This window comes from Lissotriton helveticus, chromosome 9 (assembly GCF_964261635.1).
Source record: "Lissotriton helveticus chromosome 9, aLisHel1.1, whole genome shotgun sequence".
Lineage (NCBI taxonomy): Eukaryota > Metazoa > Chordata > Amphibia > Caudata > Salamandridae > Lissotriton > Lissotriton helveticus.
In genome coordinates, this window is record NC_136070.1 from 1154073688 (window position 1) to 1154095919 (window position 22232).

At 46.0% G+C, this 22232-nt stretch overlaps 1 protein-coding gene across 3 annotated transcripts in view; it reads left to right on the plus strand.

Moving 5' to 3' along the window:
- Positions 1–17785, plus strand: part of CHDH (choline dehydrogenase) — a 183263-nt gene extending 165478 nt beyond the window's left edge. For all 3 annotated transcript variants that reach the window (XM_078661593.1, XM_078661592.1, XM_078661594.1), the window contains 4 exons: positions 4686–4820; positions 8422–8564; positions 16090–16192; positions 17193–17785. In XM_078661593.1, the coding sequence (XP_078517719.1) occupies positions 4686–4820; positions 8422–8564; positions 16090–16192; positions 17193–17611 (800 nt within the window). In that variant the 3' untranslated portion in view covers positions 17612–17785. The remainder of the gene's footprint in view (positions 1–4685; positions 4821–8421; positions 8565–16089; positions 16193–17192) is intronic.
- Positions 17786–22232: the final 4447 nt, after the last annotated feature.

Sequence of the window (22232 nt, forward strand, 5' to 3'; positions counted from 1 at the left end):
TGGCATTGTAAATGACAATGCCATTTATTTATGTTTTAAAAACAAAAATAATGTCATGAGCAATGCCAACTGCTCTAACTTTAACAAAGACGAGACCATTGCATTGTAAATGCTTGTTAAGTGTGTGCAATGAAGGACTTTTCTAAAATAAAGCACTAAGTTGGACAATCAGTTCTTGCACAGTTAGGTGACTTGAGTTTTGAGCTTACTCACCCCACACTACTTCCCTGGATCCTATGATTGCTGCCCATCGCTAACACTGAGAGTGAGGTGCGGGAGTGGTTGTACTTGTCTCTGTTAGCAGAGTGGTAGTAAGTTGGACACTGGGACATGAGAGGCAAACAATCCCACTCCGTCCCGAGAGTTGGGGTCCTATTCCCCCCTACTTGCTCCATGGCCCATCTATCAGGGTCTGACACCATCGCTACAGCTGCACCGTATCTAGCAAGTCACAGGCAAAACCCCTTCTGCTGATAAGTTGTTAGACCATGTCTTTGCATCACTTGATTCTCTGACATAGTCTCACCGTGTCATTATCCGATGTAGTATTTGTCTTCCATTTGGAACTTTAAAAAACACCCGCCTCCGATATCTGTGCTCTGGCAGAATTAGGCATTTATAAATTATGCAGGCTGAACACACTCGCATAGTGACTATGGCTATACCACACCTCACTGAAAAGTTAAAAGCTTTGTGTACTCTAAGGTCACTGGTGCAACCCCCTTATGCCACTTTGCTTTTTGTTTAATCATGCCTGTCAGTACAGCAGGTTTCCATGTGCATCGGACTAATTTCACAAGCTACCTCCCTCTGCCAGAACCTATAAATGTTTTGGTTTTATATTTTGCTTTACAAGACATTTTTAGACTGCATTGGGTTGTACAAATCCACACAAAGCAGTACTTTGAACATGAGTGCCTATGATGAAGCATAACGCAATATTGTGTGTGAGGCATCCTCTTCCACTAAGGATGGCTTTCTAGACCTTCTTAGATCCCACATGACTAACACCAATCAGATCTCCATGATCTTCCATGCTTTTGTTGCTTATTGCATTAATATTGACAACCTACTTCTTTTGTGTTTATTGATGTATGCATTGCCATTACATGACTGACAGTGGCAGCCAAACAGTAGTTTTGGGGTACCAGCGTTTTAACATACACAACATAACGAGCTATATCTGCCAAACCACTCTCTAGTTTCTTTTCTGAGTGTAGGAGATGTGTAGTTGTACTTGGACATGAGTGTTTGGGTATCCCAGTTTGGAGGCCCCTCTGTGTTTATGTAGCGCTCTGGGTTTGGAGTGCTTAGAGGCAGTGTTTAGTGGTAGTCAGAAATGAGATGTCCCTCATTTTCCATACCTATTAACTCACCCACATTTTGGTCTGATAACTGAGGAGCACCATTGACCAGTTTTTTGTGTATATTTTCATTTCAGCCTCTTTAAAAAGAAACAAAGGATGCCATGTTTGCTCACCCTCTATGGTCATCTATATTACTGGTAGAGAGCCAATGGTTTTGTGTATATACTCAAACTCCCTCTTTCCACCAAACATCTGCTGATAGGTGGTTTTTCGTGTAACAAAGTCACATGTTTTCTCAATAAGTTGTGCCAGTATGAAATCGCCTTTAAATTAGGGGTGTGAGAACACCACAGCTGGATACAAGTCTTGGGGTGGTATGGTGGTGGAGGGCAGGCTGCACTCATTGGCTGATCTGACAGAAGAGTGCGATTTGGATCTAGGACAGTTTCTGCTATATTCTGCTTAATGGAAAGTGGCAGGGAGATTATGGGACTTTAATAGGGACCTCATACAGGTAGCTGGCCCATTAAAATTGATGTTAACCTTGACGGGGTCAGGACGTATGAAATCCAAAATCTATGGGGCCTTGCAGAGCTATTTCACGAGTGCCGGCCTCCAGACCCTTAAGGGGTAGTGGGAGGAGAAGCTGTCCATAGAATTATCGGATGCTGCCTGCTGGAGGTGCTTAGGGTCCAGTTTACACAGTTCATCTATCTACACCACAAATACCTCTCACTGGATAGAATAGGAAAAATGTACCCGGACACAAGAGCGATGAGCCCCAGATGAAGCGAGGTTGAGGCAGACTTTCTTCGTATGGTGTGGCTATGCCCAGTAATAGTGGCGAAATCGTGACCTCCTGTATATCGGAAATTACCGCTTCTATTTTGCCAAGTGACCCTGCTCGTTGCCTCCTTAACTCCGAAGTAGTGAGAAACGGACGAAACATTTGATGGTATTTCAGGGCTTAGCCCTAATACTAGCGAAGTGTTACATCGCCATGTCCTGGAAGGCGGCGACTGCTCCCCTGATCACTACCTGGCAAATTAATGTGGTCCGTTGGGCGTCGGCAGAGCTTTCAGTGCTGGCGGGCGCCAGGGCCAAGGAAGGGAGATGCAAACTTATGGAACATTGAGATTAATACTTGACTACATTGAGGGCTGTGCTCACTTCACCTGATCAGACTACTGATGACTAGGCATGACACCTTGTGCTGTATTCCTGTGTGAGAGGTGGACCACCTGACGGGAGATAAAGTTCATGCCTTTCTTGTGAAAGGTGTGGGAGGAGGTGTGTGGCTTGAGGGCGAGCTACACTGGTTGTTACTCGTGTTGCTGGTTGTACTTTATTATGATTTGCTGTTTCGATGCCTGACTAGGCCCTTTTGCCTTCTACATCTGAATACGGGCGAAGGGCCGATGGTTTACTCAACACTGTATTTCTTCCTTCATTTGTGTGTACCTGTATAGATATGTTGACATCTGAGCTGACTGTGCCCAAATAGTAATTCAGTATCCTGATGTAAGCAGCACCTGTTATACATAAATCAAAAAAGGTATTTGAAAAAAACAATTAGGGGTGTGATAACTCACCGAATTTTCTGTAGCGTAATTATGCGAAATCACCGCAAAATGTATTACAATCATGGAAAATGCATCTCATACTCAAAAAAAATTACCCAAACAGTTTGTTCAGGTAAAAAATCAAATAAAACATTTAAATTCTGGTCACTCGCATTCAAAACACTGTAGCTCACGTTCGAATTTGTATATTTGTGTGCAAAAATTATCCAAAAGGTACATCTTGCATTAAAATTTCTCCCCGAAATTACGCGATATGGCTCAATGGTGTAAGCACAATAATTTTGTTATGTGAAATTACATGAATTATGCCAGTGTAATTCAGATTTTACCCAGGCCTACTTCTAATATAGAAAAATATATTGCCTTAATTCAGACATGAAATATTCCTTTCCACTTGATATCCCTGCTCTCCTTTGCTTCCACAAAGTTTATCATAGTACTAATCAGTATATCTGGGAGAAAAGTTATGCTTATGTGTGATTGTTCCTGTTAAAATCCATTTGGGACAGGCACATCTGTGACCGCCGGGCATACTAGATTAACACATTTTACTTTGATGGAAGGCCCCAGAAGCTTTATTTGAGGATACTTGTTAAATAATGTAATGCTCTTGATTCATAGCTGTCAACTGTCCATGTTATTAGTGCTACTTTCAACCAGTCAAGGTGTTACATTTAACTGCATCAATAATAATGGTATAAGTAGCACTAATTTCCCATCAGAAGTATGGACCTGCAGGTTCCTTTATTTTTATTGCTGTTGGCGGAAAAAACACGACTACTTGTAAATCATCCTTCAGGGAATTAAAGGTGTTCATGTTTAAAAGCAAATCTATGTTTGTGTTTCTATGCAGATTTCAGCCCTTTTAAATACGCCTTTTACTTTAAAGTTCCTTCTCGGAGAATGTTCAAGCTTCACAAGTAATGTGGTCTTAAAATAATATCCAGCTTTGGACAAGGTTATGTATTGGCAGTTCTACTGGACAGCGTACTATTTTTTTCTGCGTAATCTTTATATGATGCCCCACTCTGAACAAAGTTAAAGTTCTATTGTGCTTTATAACTCTATTTTTAGGCCTCACCTACAGACAATACATACTTTGTTGGTTGCACGACTTATTGTTTGCTTATAGTCGGCCTAGAGCCCCCCGATTGCCTACCATTAATTGGTTGGCTTCATTGCCACTTTCATTTGTTTACTTCTTAGCGAGTGCGGACTTCCTTTTCTTTTCTTGTGTTTGTGTTGTCTCCTCTCGAGCGGATGCATTACCGAGCCCTTACACTGCTCGCTTTTAAAAGTGCTAATTTTCTTTTCAGTTCAGCACTCTGAGAGTACATGTGTTTCCAACTGTCTTCCTGGTCTTCTTCTCTTTCTTCCTTCACCGCACTCTGTTCTGGTCTCCTGCTAATTTGCTTCTACCTTTCCCCACGTCGGCATCTAGCCTGTGTGCTTTCTCCATTCAGACAACACAGTGCTGTCTGTCATTTGATCCTCCTACCAGTGCCCCCGTATTGCTCCCCCGTGTCTATTTTAACATCATGCAAGCCCCCTGTTGCTTCCGCCCTGCACTCCCCATGTTGTGGGTACAGGCATGCCCAGTGTAACACTCCTGCACAAAGGAGATGGGTTGCCTGCTCATCCACCCAAATATTAATAGTTTGTCCCCATCATATTGCAATCGGACTATACCTCTTTTTAGCCAGCTTCTAAAGTAACAATGTAGTATTTATTTTAAATAAAATTTCATTTTACAGTGTAGGTGTGTCTTTCACTAAAAAATGTTTTTTCCTTATAGGAGTTGGACAGAACCTGCAGGATCATTTAGAAGTGTATGTACAGCAGCAGTGCACTAAGCCTATTACGTTATATCAAGCCCAAAAGCCTGTTCGAATGGTTCAGATTGGTTTAGAGTGGCTTTGGAAATTCACAGGTAATGTACATTGTGTAACCATGAAGTTTAACTTCGATTACTTTCTACCAGTTTATCACAGAACACATTTTAATACAACATAATAGCTAATAATAATGAATAAAGTACCCCTGGCAGTACATTAAAGGGATGTAGGACGTTACAACGCATGCTTTTACCACGCATGCTGTTACAACGCAGTTTTTACAACGCAAACCTTTACACGCATAGCGCTTTGGGGTGCTGGATAGTGAATAGTTTAATTTACTATTCCAACTCCAGTCCCCGTGGACAATAGGGAAGGTGTTGGATAGTAAATTAAATCTATTCCCTATCCTAGAGCGCCCCCCAGCGCAATGCGTTGTAATGGTTTTTGTTGTAAAACCTGCGTTGTAAAAGCACTGCGTTGTAAAAGTTTCGTTGTAAAGGATGTTTCCCACATTAAAGGGATATTGCTGTCCCTGAGGACTTTGGCTACCATATAAGGGATGAGTCCGAAGCCTGAGTTTCTTTATAAGGTCATGGAACTCTGAGGTGAAGTGCAACATCCTTTTAACTTACAAAAAAGGTATTTTATTCCTCATTATGCATGGTCACAACATTTACCTTTCCACAAACCACTGAAATCCTTGCTCTCCTTTTTGTTTAATATGAATGAGTTGATACCGTTGCAGACATGAAGAGTAAAAATAGCCTGTAGTGCAAAATGAACGCACCAAAAGCAGATAGTGACTTCTTGCAAACATATATTAGAATCGGTTTCATAGAAGTCAGACTGAAAAATAATGATGGAGCTCAGAATGTGTAAAAACAGTGAGAGATGGTTTAAATGCTTTTATTGGTAGGGAGAAACGACCCTTGATCCAACGCCAGCGGCTCCCTTTAGCAACTCTCCCTTGTGCATTCCAGAACCATGCAACAAGAAGACAGGTTGCCAGGGAACACTGGGCATTTTACATGTTATGCAAACATTACAATCAAAGTTATAACAGGGGGCCTTCATCAAAATCTGTAAAAAGCTGCTGATATAGGGATTGCAGTCTTCCATGTGTTATAAGGAAATGAATGACAGGCTTTTATATAGGGTTAGCAGTCTCTGTTGTATTAAAATCATAAAATAATAGTAACTTCTTATTTGTGCCTTTAAAACTAAAACATGCTACCAGCTGGAATAAATATGCTTTCTGAAAACGTTTAGCCCTGTAATAAAGTGTGTGCTTGTGCTTTATGGATTTCTCATTCATATGTTTTTAACAATTTAAAAAATGGTTACTCTATTTAAGGCCTCACTTGGTGCCACGTTTCCCCAGGTGTTAATTCCTTGGTGTTCCTGTCATGGTTTCACGGCTTAAGTGATTAGAAATAAAATGAATGGATTCTATGAAATATAATTTAGAGTCTAAAAATAATAGCGTATACACTGGACAGAACATTTTGGTTTTCGCAGTGTAACAGATGTATTATGCGCGTCTTTACAATGTCAGATAATTTGTCACCTCTATAGACTAAGTTTTGGCCAAAATGGCATTGGATGGATAAAATTATTAGTGGGGACAGAATAGTCCGAGTGAAGAATCCTTAGTAGTATTAGAGAAAGGGGAGTGGTGAAGATTGTGGTAAGCTACATGTTTTTACTTTTCTCATGAAATTGGAAGAACATTCATTTGGTATAGCTGTTGTTGCCCGCTGTGCAGTTCCAATATGGTAGTGTTATTAAAGATTTATGTATGCACCAACAAACGTGTACACAGCAAAGCTATGTTTTACCAACTGATGTCGAGTACACAGCTTCATATGCTAAAAGTGACCTGCCAGGAAACACAGAAATATACAGATACGTGTGCTAAATTCAAGCACAGGTATGGATGCTTCAGCCTCCCCATATACTCCAGTCAATATCTACGTACAGTTTGTGTTTGACACCACACTTCTCCATGTGACCTTCAATGGATTCCTGCTAACTTGCTGACCCACTTTAGCAATTGCTACATAAATATCGAAATACTACATGCAACAAGAACATATACCCAAATTATCTAGTCCTCTCACAAAGGTGTGGGTACCCCAAGGCCTGCCAATGACTCTCTATGCCAACACTTCTCCTTCCATTCATGCCTGCTGGCCAAGTAGACCGAATGACTTCATCTGTAATGACATGGCTGCACTGGGTATATAAAGATCTTTATCCGGCTGGGGTATCGTCCGTTGTCTCATGGTCACCATAACTCAACTGAGTGCCTCAATCCCTTATTCCTCTGAATGAAATTCATCTTTGTATGTCTAACTAGATCCAAGATGATGATATTCATCCAAGGTGATGGAATCAAAAGAAGCAGAAACAATCTTGGATTCACCTTACACGTCTCCATCTATGCCACTCCCTCAACTGTGCAGAATTTAGCTTGGACCTCTCATTTTTCCTTAGTTAAACACCATTTCCAGGATGACTACTTCTCAAATCAGTATTCACAGGAAGGTTCTCGAACTTCTAGATATCTGTCCAGGTTCATATGGATACTCCATGTGTAGCCATTGAAAGGTTGATCATTGAACATTGTTTCCTGGTTAAATATATGGCTAACTTTAAAGTCCCTGTGCACCAACCAAAATGCGTACCACAGAAAAGTCCCAAACTAAATCCAAACTCTTCTGCCCATCTACAGCCCTCCTGGAAGCAGTGAACCAGTTACTTCTAGTGCATCACATACATCAGATCTTATGGATCAATTCAGGTGACGAATCCATCATGTTCTAGAATCCCAGGCTCAGATATGCTTAATTTATTTCTAACATTTCTATGAAGCCTCCCACCTTGCATGTAGAGTGAAAAAACCATGCACGAACTTGTAGGATAGAACTACCAGCAGGAGTCTTCCTTCTTGGTGCTGTCCACTTTTTGGAAAAAAAACATTTGTTGATTGCCGGCATACAAAGGAATCCTACAGAGTATCTATCTAGCACTTCCCCAGGTTCCTTAGTGACCATTCTACTGCCAATAGGAAGCCATGAATGTGGTCTACCACGCCACATTGCTATGTGAATTTCACACATGACAGGATCTGAAAGCTCCTTTGACAATCTCACATTTTGGCACCTGAAACCCGCCAATTTAGCCTCAATGTAGGGAATTTTCAAGGTCTGGCATGGAGATAGCTTTACTTTTTTCGTCAGCCTCTAGTTTTTAAAACAAAATAATAGTACAAATGCATGCATATACCCGTACGTAGGTGCCTTTTTCATCCATTGGACTTTAAAGTTGTTATTTACATTTTGCTTCATCCCTCCACAGCATATATCATGGGCAGTGGGTTAGCCCATTTCAACCATTGGTTCCCTTGCACTGTGAGGAACTACATTTTGCCTGATCATATGCGAACAGCCGCCTGAAAAGGAGTGCACTTCAGTGCCAGGATAGGGATGCTTGGGTCCTCGGTCACTCCTGTATTTCTAGCTTTTCTTTGTGTTTTCCACGATTTATTTTGTGTGCGATTTTTATATTAATAACTTTAAATTAATAGTTACAATGTAAACACTTGCTAGAGCCAGCCCAGTTGATTTTGCCAGTGCTTGTTTCCAGTTTAATAAACCATCAACCTGCTTTGTGTTTTACCCATTCCTACAGGAGAAGGAGCAACCTCTCATTTAGAATCGGGGGGGTTCATTAGAAGTGGGCCTGGTGTCACTCATCCAGACCTCCAGTTCCATTTCCTGCCCTCTCAAGTGATTGACCATGGTCGAGTTGCACCAAAACTGGAAGGCTATCAGGTAAGCATGATACAGCCAGTTGTCGAAGCAGTTAACTTGATTCATAAGCTGAGATGAAAACCACATGCTGCTTTTCAATTTAATTGGATATATTAGAACGCTAGCCAAATGCACTTGACCAGTGGTTATTACCCTGTGGTCCGAGGACCCATGGGGGTCTGCAAAGTCTATAAAGGAGGTCTGTGTGTTTAACAAAATTATATAATATTAAAATGAACTAAAATTAATATGGTATATACAATGAAAAAGGCGCACTTAAGAAATAGTAAACATTTTGTATATTTGACTGTGAATTAAACGAAATATCTTAATATTTGAACGTTTGTTCTGTGTATACGTAAATTTTTTTGTGGGGTGGGGGGGTTGTTTCAAGGCTCAAATCATAGAAGTTGCTTAGGTTGGGTGTCCCGAATTTTGAAAATTGACTCAGTTGGGGTCCCCGGATTTAAGTAATGATTTAGTAGGAGTCCACAGAAGTCAAAAAGTTAAGAACCTCTGCATTTGATGCTTAGGAGATGTGCTAGTGTGAAGTAGAATGATAAGTACTGTGCCCACAAGACAAGGCACCATCTAATGAAAAATATGAACATTGATATGCTGAATGTATACAAAGCACAGAGACAGTATAGCGATTTAATGACCACGAGGGAGTCCGTGGAAAGATGACACATCCGTATATTGGCCTTGGCCTGTGCCGAACAAAACTAAGCCTCACTAAATACAAACCACCTAACAACCGTCCACCCCTACCCCTAAATAGTTCCCCACAAGTATCAACATAAACACAACATCCCAGCTGCAACATGCCTCACTACCTAACTAACCATAACTTGACATCTGTCTTTCCCACCCTCTGCCAAACAACCCAGGCCTCCTACAATTTCCCCCTTTTAACTAGGAGAAACGCCAACCTCCTGTATTGCACACCAGCACCTGTTCCAGCGACACGAAAACCCCACAACCATCCGTCACCTGATGCAGCAGCTCCCAAGAAAACCCCTCTGGCCAAAAAAAACCCTACACCAGGGGAAAAAAAACCCTTTACCCACCACCCAAAAATGTGTCCCTCATAGCCCGGCCCTCCCCGAACCTAAAAAACCCAGAAGATGGGCCCCCCAAATACAGGGAGGGAGGGTGGGAAAAAACTTGAGCCCAACCCTCCGCCGGCTGCTGTGTCACTGCCACCGGAATGGTGGTCAGTGACACAAAATGGCCGGTCTTAAGTCCCCCCCCTCCCCCAGCCCAAGGGAAGCCCAAAAACGCCCTCCGCCAGCCCAAGCAGCCCAAAACTTCCAGCGCTGCTGTCATATTCTCTTGGAAATGAACTCAGATCAAATTACGTGACACCCTGCCCATCTTATCCGTATCTCCAACAAGTCCTCTCCGCTCGTTTGACAAAGGAGTGTCCCACAATGTAAATGTCCAACACCACCGCAGCTGCCTCTGTCGCTGCCCCAATGTGAAAGGAATGCGTCCCGAAAGCCTTCGGATCCTCACCCATAGACCGCAGGGCGTGCCGCAGGACCCACAAAACCTGAGCCGCCGTCACCCTGCCTCCTTCCACCCCAACCAAAAACCTCCCCCACCAACGCGCTCCGGCCAACCGCCGACCCCACGCCGCGGGACACACCCCTTCTAAACTCCCCGGCCCCAGCACCACCCATGTCCCCTCCCCCCGTTGATCCGTCTTTGAGCGTCGCAAGTGCACCGCCACCTCCCGAGCCTGTACATCCACGTCCTCCCACAAAACCCCCTTTCCCCCTTTTAGGCCCACCAATTCCGAAACCTGAAAAGCTCCAAAACACAACCATGCCCTGAGCGCGGAAAACAAAATCGTCTCCCCCATCGCGACACACCAACGGCAACGTCGATAACAGACCCCCCAGCATGTCCTCTGTAATGGGCCTCCGCTGACTCACCCGCGCTCCCCTCTCCCTTGCCCAACCGTCCAACAATCATGCCCCAACTCCCCGGCCGACGGCGGATAACCCCACCACAGCTTATCCATGAACGCCACCGCCGACAACTTACCTGCAATCATCACCCTCGACAAACCCCTGTCCATCAAAGCCAACATGAACCGCACCACCTGCTCCTCCGGCTGCCACCGGTCCCCTTGCCTTACCGCACCAGACCGTCGAAATTCCTCCCAAGCTTGTACATACGCCTTCCAAGTGGAACAAGACAAAGCATCAGCAATGTCATTGTCCCCCCCAGGGACGTGGCGGGCCTGAAATAGGATGTCCTTCTACAAGCAGCGTAGCACGAAATCTCTCATCAGCTTCAAAACCTACGGGTCCCTGGCCGATTGCCTGTTAACCACCTGTACCACAGACATATTGTCTACCCTGAACAGCACCCGCTTGTGTGCCAACTCTTGTGCCCACACCGGGACAGCCACCACCAGCAGAAACAACTCCAGGAGCAGGATACTGCGGCCTTCCGCCTGCCAATGCGGCGGCCACTGCTCCACACACCACCGTCCCGCCCAGTACAAACCGAAGCCTCCAACCCTCGCCTCATCCGAATACAGCGTGACGTCCCACTCCCAGTCCTCTGGGGGCGCCATGGGCACACCATTAAACCGCCCCAGGAACGCAAGCCACATCCTCAAATCCTCTTTCACCCCTGCCGACAAGCGCAATGATGGTGCGCCAAAGTCAAACCAGACACTGCTAAACCCAGCCGCCGGCAGAACGTACGCCCCGCCCGCACCACACTGCACGCAAAGTTCAGATGTCCCAACAGGACTTGCACCTCCTGCACCGTCACCTTCCATTTTTCCAGCATGCCGCTCACCAAAGCCAATATTGCCGACCTCTTGTCCTCCGGTAGGCGTGCTTCCATGGCCGCTGAGTCGAGCTCTATACCAAGAAAGGACAGCACCGTACTGGGACCATGCGTCTTCTCTGGCGCCAGGGAAACACCTAAGTAACCCATCAGGTCCGTAAAACCGTCCAGCTGCCGCTGGCAGTCCGTCAAACCGGGCCGACCCACCAGAAAGAAGTCGTCCAGATAGTGCGTCACCGCCTCAGAGCCTGTGCGCCTGGAAAAAGCCCACTGCAGAAAGGAAATGAACCGCTCAAACAATGCAAAAGAGATAGAGCACCCCATGGGGAGCGCTTTGTCAACAAAAATGCACCCATCAAACTGAATCCCCAACAATTGGTGATCCTCCGGGTGCACCGGGAGCAGCTGGTACGCCGACTAAATGTCGCACTTGCCATCATGGCGCCCGGCCCGATCGCCGATACAATCTTCGGCAGTACGTCCACGGACGAGTACGACACCGACCCCAGCTCCGCCGAAATGAAATCATTCACCGACAACCCCTCTGGCCACGACAAGTGCTGAATCAACCGGAACTGCCCCGGCTCCTTCTTGGGCACCACTCCGATCGGGGAGATAATCAGGTTTGGCAAAGGCGGCTCCGTGAAGGGGCCCACCACCCGGCGCTCCTTCACCTCCTTGAACAGTTTCTCTGGCACAATCTCCATGTGAGCATTGACCGACTTCAAATTGTCCGCCCAGCGTGCAATCCGCGGACCCTCATGCCCCAACCGAAAACCCTCCTTGAATCCACAACTTTTTCTACAGTATATTGGAGGAGACTGAGTAAGACCTGATAATACAGGTGATATATATATTTTTTTATCATTATTGCAGTAGCCGTTACATCAAGGTCCCGAAGAAAGCAGTGGCGTACCTGTAGCCACATATGCTGAAACATGTCGACCCTACTAGCATACAGATATTTTGTTAAATCTGTTAGCTTTTTGTATTGTTTTTAACGTTGGGAGAACTGAGAGAAACCATTAAAACTGTCTACCTCTACTCAATTCTATCCAATTTGATAAATTTCACTATTTTCTCACTATTCACTTTTGCACTGCAATTCAGTTACCCCGGTGTATTGACTTTATTCGGTACCACCCACTAGTAATACAACTTTTCATTTTTCAGTTTGTACTGATTGTCCGTCACAATTACATCTATTGATGGACTGCACTCTCTCCTTGGTTATGGAGAGCCAAAATGATGACTAGGGCGGTACCGAGTGGGAACTGAAGGGCACTTTTTCCAACTCAAGGAATTTAGTGCTTTTCTGTTGCACATTTGCACTAGCATTTTCTTGGTTTTCTTAGGTTGTGCCACACTACATTATACACTGTTGAACTCATTTTTTCTTTGACCTTCAGACATTTCTTTGTTGTGAGTACGAGCCTTTCCCATGGCTCCCGCTCCCCCTTTTCCTCCCCCCCCCCCGCACCCCAGTCTGACTCCCCGCCGCCGCAGGCTGCTGTCCTGGGGGGCTCCCGACTCCCCAGCAGCGCACCACTGGGTGTCGCCTCCTACACTTGGAGCACTCGTGCCGAAAAGGGCAAACCTGCCTGCCTGCCGCACGTGCCCTTATTGAAATCCCAGCAGGCCCGACCATGTTCTGACCGGCGCTCTCCTTGCCCCACCCCCCTGGGTGGGACAGGCCAAAAAGGGGGTCGGCGCAAGCGGCAAACCGCTGGCCGTGTAGATGGTGCGGCCGAACTTTGCCCCGCCCATCGTCTGTTGGTACAAGTCGGAGTCCAGTTCGCTCACTTCGCGTCCGGGTCCGACGCCATCCTCGCCCGAAACTCCTCGTCATAATGTGACCAGGCGTACCCGCCGTACGTCACCTGCGCCCTCCGGACCACATCCATGTATTTGAACAACGCTATGGCCCTGTCCGGATATTTTTCGCAATATACGCTAGCGTATATTAGGAACGCCGCCAATCAATTATCAATCGTCAGCGGAACCTTGGGGCGCCTGGCCAACTCCTGTTCCTCCTCCTTTGACCCTTCCTTAGAAGTCAGCTCCCTGTGAAGGAGCTTCAAAATCTCGACATACTCCCCCTTCCATATTTTTTCCTTCGTAGCCAGCGACAAATGGGCCCCTAGCGGCTTAGTCACTCCCATGTAAGGGAGCTTGCGCACCGGGACTACGCAACTCTCCTTCGCCCCCGCGGCTGTCCCGGCCATCTGCGTACTTCCTGCCGCCGCACCCCTGCCTGCCACGGTGCTCCCCACCCCCGTGTCCTTCACATAGCGTCCTTTCACCAACCGCACCAAATCCTCCCCGCCAGTATCCGCACCCACTGACACCTGCGCGCAGTGCCGCTTGCCCGAACCGCACCCCGCTCCGTCCCCAATCTTACCTGGCGTCAAGGTCGGCGTCCGAACTGGATCCCGCCGCCTAACCAGTGGAGCCGGGGGGGGCCGTCACTCTGGGCGCGTCCTGCCGTGGGCATACCTGCAATACACTTCCAACAACATTACTCCTCGCCCCCTCCCCCTCCCGAATCTCCCCCTCCTCCTCAGACTCCACATCACCTTGTAGGTCCCGCATCTCCCGGCCGCCCTCTAGGGACTCCAGCTGGCTCAACCCCGCCTTCTCCCTACACACCCTCATCAACGCAGTCAAATCCACACTCCCCCTCCTTCCATCTGCTGCACATGACCCTGAAGCTTGCTCCACGGCGTCAAATCGTACTCCCCGTCCCCCCGCGGCCGTCTCGACCCTTCGGGGTGGGGCAGGCAGGGACCCTTCGCCCCGCCGTCCAACGTGCTCCCACGCTTGGTCCGTCGTTGGAGCACAACTGCCCGTACCAGGCAGAGCCGACCCATCCCCTCGGTGGACCGGAGCCGCATGATGCTCTCCCGAGCACCTCGCCAACATCTCCTGCCAAGGGAAAAAAGTGGATTCCAGCATGCCGGGGGGAAAAAACGGCCCCCCTCCCCACCAAAATCGCCCTTCGCCCCCCACCCACACCAAAATCGCCCTTCGCCCCAACCCCCTCTGTAAGCCCCTCCCCCATCCTGCGGAGTGTCCCCCCCCTCCTCGCCGGACGCTCTTGCCACCACCTGACCCCATCCCCACCCCTCCCCCCATTCCGACCACTGCGGCCCCCTCACCCCTCCCCACTCTACTTCCCCCCACACCGTGCCCTCACCACACCCCCACTCTGCCCTCCCACGGCCGCCCTCCCAATCGCCACGTCCCCCAGGCACCACCCGCCCGCACCCCCCACGCGCGGCGCCCCCCTCCCCCGCTTCCCCACCCCCTCTCACCCAGCGCCCCCCTCGGCGACCTGCTCGGCCCCACCAAACTCTCCCCCCCAGATGACGACCCCCAGTCCAACTCAACCCCCCTTCCCCCTCCATGTCGGATTCTTCAATCAATAAAGGGGCCCCCCCCATCTCCCCACCCCCCTCGCTCTTCACCTTCTGCCCCTCCTCCCCGTGCTCCCGGCCACCCATCAGCTCCTCCACCTGCCCCCCTCCCTGTTGCACTGGGCCTTCCACTTCTCCAATGACACTCCTCCCCCAGCCTCGCCCACAAACTCCAGCACCGGCCGGCCCCTCGCACCCTTCCTCCCCCTGCCCTCCTCCTCTTATCTGGCACTTGCTTCGCCCGGCCCCGCCGCCCTCCGTCCCCCCCTCTCCCCCCTCATCACGAGCCCTCCGCGGCTGCGACCGCGGGGGCTCACACGCCAGCACAGCCGCGGCGGCCTTACCTGAACGTCGGGCAAATCCATGCGGCCCCCTTCGCCCAACAACCGCAAGGCCTCCTGCACCCGGGGGGGATCCGTCGCTACCGCCATGCCTCCTCTGGACCCGACCGACCAGCACTACTGCCAAACACCGCGGACAACACCAGCCCCAGACGCCAGGTAATACCGAGCTCCTCTCACACCTCTAAAGGGCCCGCAAAGCTCGTGAACAACCCGCCACCAAAACGCAAAAAACTCAAGCCCAACCCTCGGCTAGCTGCTGTGTCACTGCCACCGAAATGGTGGTCAGTGACACAAAATGGCCGGCTTTAAGTCCCCTCCAGCCCAACCAGCCCAATCCCAGCCCAAGGGAAGCCCAAAAACGCCCGCCGCCAGCCCAAGCAGCCCAAAACCTCCAGCGCGGCTGTCATATTCTCTCCCCCCCTCCCTCCGGGCCCCAAAACCCCCGGGGGCGGCAGGCCTCCCGGTGGTCTGCCGCCCCCCCCCCCAAAGCCCCATTGCAAGTCTGTTTGGAAATAAGCTTGAATTTTATCCTAACGCTTACCGAGAAATGCCTAATTTTATTTTTAAAAATGTATTTTAAGGCTAGCACAGGAAAAGGTAGCCTCTATAAGGAAGGAGCCGTCTGCTTTCCTCTCAACTATAGAAAAATAACTGCCGAGGAGGTCAGCATTTTGGATTCAGATGACACACGGTTTTCTGTTGAGTTAGTGTGTAAGAGCAGTTCTTAGGTCTTGGTCGGATCACCATTTTAGACTTTTTTTCTGTGTCTTTTGCTAATGGTATTAGAAATTGAAAATAATGGAACTTTAAAGAAAACAGTGACTGAAAGAAATGTATGAGCATCTGTTTCACAGAAAGGTGACTGCTTAACCTGCTGTGTTGCACTCTTAACGAAACTGCATGGGACTCCTTTGTAAATTTTACAGTCAGAAAAATATGCAAATGCCCTATTCTGATTTACTAAATATGTTACAGGTGCACATTGGAAGCTTGAGGGGCACAAGTGTTGGTTGGCTGAAACTGAAAAGCGCAGATCCAAAAGACCATCCAATCCTCGAACCGAATTATTTGTCAACAGGTAAATATTACAAACCGAAAGCAGGTAAAATATTCAAACGTTTTCAAACTTTACACTGAAATTGCAAATTATATGAATTGCAGATCAGGGGCCATATGTATCAAGCAAAATTGTGATCGCAAACGCTGAATTTCTGCGAATTTCGGCGTTTGTGATTGCAATTTTGCTAAATGGTATGTATGAAGGCAAATCTGCATGCAAAATAAGGAATCGCAAAACTTGTGATTCCTTATTTTGCGATTAAGAAGCACCAAAAAAGTGCAATTTGGCCTTAATTTGCGATTTCTTCAAAGTGCAATGTGAAGCACATACATGCCCTTAGGGCATGCATGTGTGTCGCATGTGCACCCATGCTTTTTTCAGGGGTACAGCACGGTGTCCTTTTGACACCCTTGCACCCTTGAAATTGCATTCTCAATTTGCCATTCTCTAATTGCTAATCGCAAATTGAGAATGTCTTCCCATTCATTCGTATGGGCCCCTAGGATTGAATAGGGGGTTATTCGTTAATTGCGAATCACAATTTGAGATCTGCAATTAACGAATATGTAGGATTCGCAAAATTAATTGCAAATTCTACATACATAGCATTTTGTGATTTTCAAATAGCGATTCGCAAAAAATCGCTATTTGAGAATCGCAAAAGAGGATTTTGATACATATGGCCCCAGATGTTTTAGTGCAAGCTGGTAAGGTGAGTGAGTTAACTGGTAATGACAAAGGACACGCCGTCTCGCTGTCTTAAATCCTCTTTGTTAGCACCCATGCATGCGCAGCTGAGTTTATAATCCAGTACACACACACACAAAATGTAGAACGTCCTTTCGAGGCTGATAAAATGAGAACTCGTAAAATGGGTAATAGTTACACTTGTAATTAATGGCCGATAAAATGGCAGGCTGAAGTGCTACGGTTATTTGTACTAAATATTTTTTCCACGTTGCAGTGTTTTATTTTTATACATGCAACGTTTTGAAACCTGGTTTGTTTCCGTCTCTAGAACGTGATGTCTGGGAGTTCCGTCAGTGTGTGAAGCTCACCAGGGAGATATTTGCACAGAAAGCATTTGACCAGTTCAGGGGTCCTGAAATTCGCCCTGGGGATAGCGTGCAGTCAGATGACGAAATTGATGCTTTTATCAGACAAAAAGCAGACAGCGCCTATCATCCTTCCTGCACCTGTAAAATGGGGCAGCCTTCAGACATTGCAGCAGTGGTGGATCAGGACACCAAAGTAATTGGGGTTCAGAACTTGCGAGTGGTGGATGCATCTATAATGCCTAGTGTCGTGAGCGGCAACCTGAATGCACCGACCGTCATGATAGCAGAGAAAGCTGCTGACATCATCAAGGGTCTTCCTTCCCTGCAGGAGGTAAATGTACCTGTATACCAAGCCAAGGACTTAAACTCTCAGCGATAAGCTTTACATCTGGACCACGTTCTGAATCCTCCATCACCTGCCTCCAAGTATGGCGACGACTTCAATCAACTCTAATACAGATCTGTTTTCAGCATTCATTGAGGTTATGCACTTGGTATGTTTATGTACTCTTCAATTTGCTTAATACATCATTAAATGAATTTGCTCCGATAATTTCTTGTTCTGCTTTATGTCACGAATATGATGAGAATGCTCTTCACCAGCTGCCTCGGCTGAACACCGTGGAAGGTGAGGTTTAAACAGGTGGCCATAATGCACAATGTGTGGGCAGACAGAGGGTTGCTGGACTGCAATTGAGGAAGGACTCTGTGTACTCTTGAGGTTGGGTGGGGCAGCCACCAGCTTAGGAGATACATCTGTCATGGGGTCACAGACCATTTAGACACTGTACTACTGAGTCTCGAATACCAAAATTGCACTTTTAAGGAAAACAAACGTTGGCAGAGCTAAGGGTTCTGGCCTTTCAAGACCGCCCATTAACATTTGGCAGTGCTGTTAGCTTTGCCAGTGAAGAAAGAATTAACTGCCCAGTAGCAGCATGACCATGGCGTAGTCACATATGTGACCAGTCTAGTAAGTCAAAAGTGCCAATCGTTTTCAGCACCTCCATTGCCTTAAAAAGAGATGGAAAGCTTTTCCAATTCAGTTTTTAAAGTCATGCATTCTGGGAAACGCAGTATTTGGAAGAAAGCACTCTTACTTCCCAAAATATTTCTAAGTAAAAGACTTGAGGCTATTGTGATTGTGCTAATGTAATTTATTAATCCAGCAGTGTCTGTATTTGCACCAAACAGATGGAGGTATTACCTGGACAGAATAGTGGAGTGCTACAGAAAAAAGTACTTGTCTAAAAGTGATCAGTCGAAGGACCCAAGTAAATTGGCAATGCGGCAGGGGAGATACAGACAGAAGATGTACAAGGTAAGCCATTGAATAGGAAGCAGGCCAATGAGAATGACAGTGAAACCAAGCACTGATAAACAATGGGTGGGCTGCAAGCCCCTCTATGTTCCTTGTAAGCCCACAGGCTATGTGTCACAACCAGACTGATGCGCTGTTGGTAAGCTCAACATTAAAAGGGAAACTAGCAGCTGGTTAGGAAATCTAAATCTGATAAACACTCAAGTTTGAAAAAGCGTGACCTATGCCTTGGGACAGTCAGTCATTCTGTGCCTGAATTTACTGATGTCCTGTGATAAAGGGTTCAAACTGAGGTGGCAATCTGGGCATAACACAATGAATTGGGATGCTACTCATACGCTCGCCAGTGGCTGTGATTAATTCAAGTATTCCATCCATCACTTTGTTTTTTGATGCCAAGACGTAGGTGAAGTAACGAGGCTGGTAGCAAAGGAACAGTTGGTTTTAATCTTATCATATGTAAAAAACCTTTTAACTTGCCAATAGTGCCATTAAATACTTCTGGAAATTCACGAAGAACCCATTTTCTAGTGTCTTCACCATCACAAGTAACAAGGACTTGTTCAAGGCTATTCGGATAAAGTATCATTTTCACCCCTTCCCTGCGCCGCGAATTCTGCTGCAGCGCGGGGGGCGCTACGGGGTGAGCGCGGCGCTTCGGTGCTCATGACGGCTCCACACCGTCATGAGTCACGGGCGGCGTGTGCTCATGCCGGTGTGGTTCCGTCATGACCACGCCCGCTCATTAATGCGCCCGCACAGGCGGGGAATAAGTGCTGCGTGGGAGGAGCAGCGGGGTCATGACAGCTCCACGCCGTCATGAGCACACGCCGCCCGTGGCTCATGACGGCATGGAGCCATCATGAGCACGCAAGGGGTTAAGTTTCTTTTGATCCTTCCACCCTAAAACAGAAGGTCCGTCCTTCGCTTCATACAATTTGCATATAGCGTTGCCACCTTTAAACCTAAAAATAAGTTCTCTAAAACCTATGATATCAATCTTTTCACCAATAAAACTTTCTGGGAAATGTCAGAAATAAATAATCACCAATTGTGTTGACAAAATGCTTAACCCTAATATTTTCAGCAACAATAGTGTACAGAGAACCAGAATCTGCAGCGACCTGTAAAGAAACACAGCAAATGAGTTTACTGTTAGATTGACTAGAAACATTAATTACTTTTGTTTTTACTCTCTCCATAGTGTAATGATCATCGTCATTGTCAACCGATAAAGATTGCTCCTCATGACTCTATTTTATACATGAGACCTTACCTTTACTCATCTTTTTACTTTTGCACATGCAGGCTTTGGCAAAGTGTCCAACCAGACCACATTCAGAGCACTTAACAAATCTAGCTGGGCACTTATCAAAGTTTACAGGATGAGATGTGCTTCTGCACCTATAACACGCAAAACTAGTACTTTTGTAATTAGTGCTGCGTTCAGGTTTCTTAAAGTTTTTCTTACTAAAATTGGGAGTAAATTTCTTTTTATCATCAGAAATCTTATTCACTGATTCACTCCCTTCGATCTTAGTACTTTCTAATGACACCTTTGCACAAAGTTCAGAAAGTTCTGCTTTTTTGACAATAGTTAAAATATCTTTTAGACTAGAATCTCCATCAACCCTTAGTCTGTCTTGGATCGACTTGTTTTTAGTGTACATTATGACTTGGTCTCGATTGAGATTATCATGTAAAGCACCAAATTTAAAGGTGATCGCTAAGTTTTTAAGTGCGGATACATAATCATCGATGGATTCATGTTTCTCTTGTTTCATTTGGAAGAACGCATGTCTCATAACTGCCTCAAATACTGAAGGTGAAAAATGTTCGTCCAAGTCTAATGAAGCACATTTAAAAACATCAAAATCCGCAGATCTGTCAAGTTTTTTGAGTTAATTGTACACTCTTAAACCTTCTGGACCCAGGCAGTACATTAAAATTCTCTTCTTTCTTTCAGGAGAAAAGACGCTGTTGTTTTTTTTAAAATTAGCAATATAGTTTAAGAAATATGCTTTCCATTCCAGCCTTTGTACTTTAGGTTCAACAGGATCAGATAAGAATTCTTTAGGAGAATTGAGATTAAAAGCTGAAGAGGCTCTAGGTAGTTCTTCTGTTGTAGGCATGTTTGCAAAATGATAACCCTTATTGTTATTTTTTTTTTTTAAATAGCAAGTACTTACCACAGTGACAAAGGCTTGGAATTTATGTAGAAATTTCAGTAATAGTGGAAACAGGAAGTGCTGTAACAGTGAAAGTAGCTGTGGAAACAGTCAGTAAAAGTTGCAGAAACAATAAAAAGTACTTACTGCTGTAAAAGTAATAGCAGGTAATTGCCTTGAATGCCGTTGCTAGTACAACTCGAGGCAGAAGAGTTGATCGCCATCAAAGGAAATGGTTGAAGGTTGAAATGCTGGTAAACGCTGACAATTTTGCGAGTAATATGCATGGTTGGCACATAGTAGTTGGTGGGACAATGCAGCAAAGTAATTGAATGCAAGAAATGTAAGAAGCAATCATCAAAATGGCGGCATGTATTGTGTGTCGTCCGGAATGGCTTTAGGCACGAACGTGCACCAAATCTTGCTGCAATGTGGAAATGACGGAAACGACGAAATGCATGTTGGGGGCTCAACGTGCATAGGTTGCACAAGAGTGAGCACGGGGAAACACAGCAGAGAAGGCTCGAGGGAGATTAACGTTGTAACGGAAGGTACGTTAGCAAATCAACAAATGGGCTACCTTACCGTTCGTCCTTTATGTGCTGCAAGCTAAAGCGAAGATTTAGTAAAATGCGGTTTTCAGTATACGTTAGAAAATAATCTTCAGTAGAAGTTAGTACAAAGGGATGGTCAAAGAAAATTACCTTACCCAACCGTTTAAATCCTCATCGCGCAATAAGGACAATCCAGACTTGATATTTGTAGCAAAAAAGGTCACATATTTATTTAAGACAGTCGAAACAGATTATCCTAATAAAGCACTTAAACCTAAATGAATAACCATAGAAACAATTTTTCCCAAAAACATTACCTTACTAGATGTCTATAACCAAAAACATTCCCAACATTTTGTAATCACAAATTCCCCCAAATTGTACCAAAACCAGCATTGAGTAATGTCATCATTTAACCACCATCTTCAACATTTTCCTCCCCTCCCCCCACCCCCGAGGAAAAGGATAATCCCGCTCTAGACTATCCCAGACCCCACACAGCGCCTAAAGAATTATAAAATATAGGATAACTGTAAACTGTCTTAAATGTGACAAATCCCTTCTTTTTTTAACTAAAAAAATAAAATAAATAAATAAATCACATACAATAAATAATATAAAATAACAAAAACTGGGATGGTGAGTGGGCCAAACGCTCCAACGCCACCTCCTCTCGCCTTCCTGACGTCATTCCTGCCCTCCCTCCTCCCCAGCTTTAATAACCACCCACTAAACCCGCCCCTATGACCTCCCTCAACCAATGACACGGGGGATTGCTCCCACCGCGCGAATCCTCCCAGGGGGACACCGGCTCACACCCCAGTCCCCCTGGGTCCCAATGCCGGAATATACCTCCAAAATTTGGTAGGAGTTTAAAAGGAAGATTACCAAAACAAAGTCATCAAAATCCACAAACAGCGGTAGAAAATTCCAAAATAACATATATTTCAGAGTATA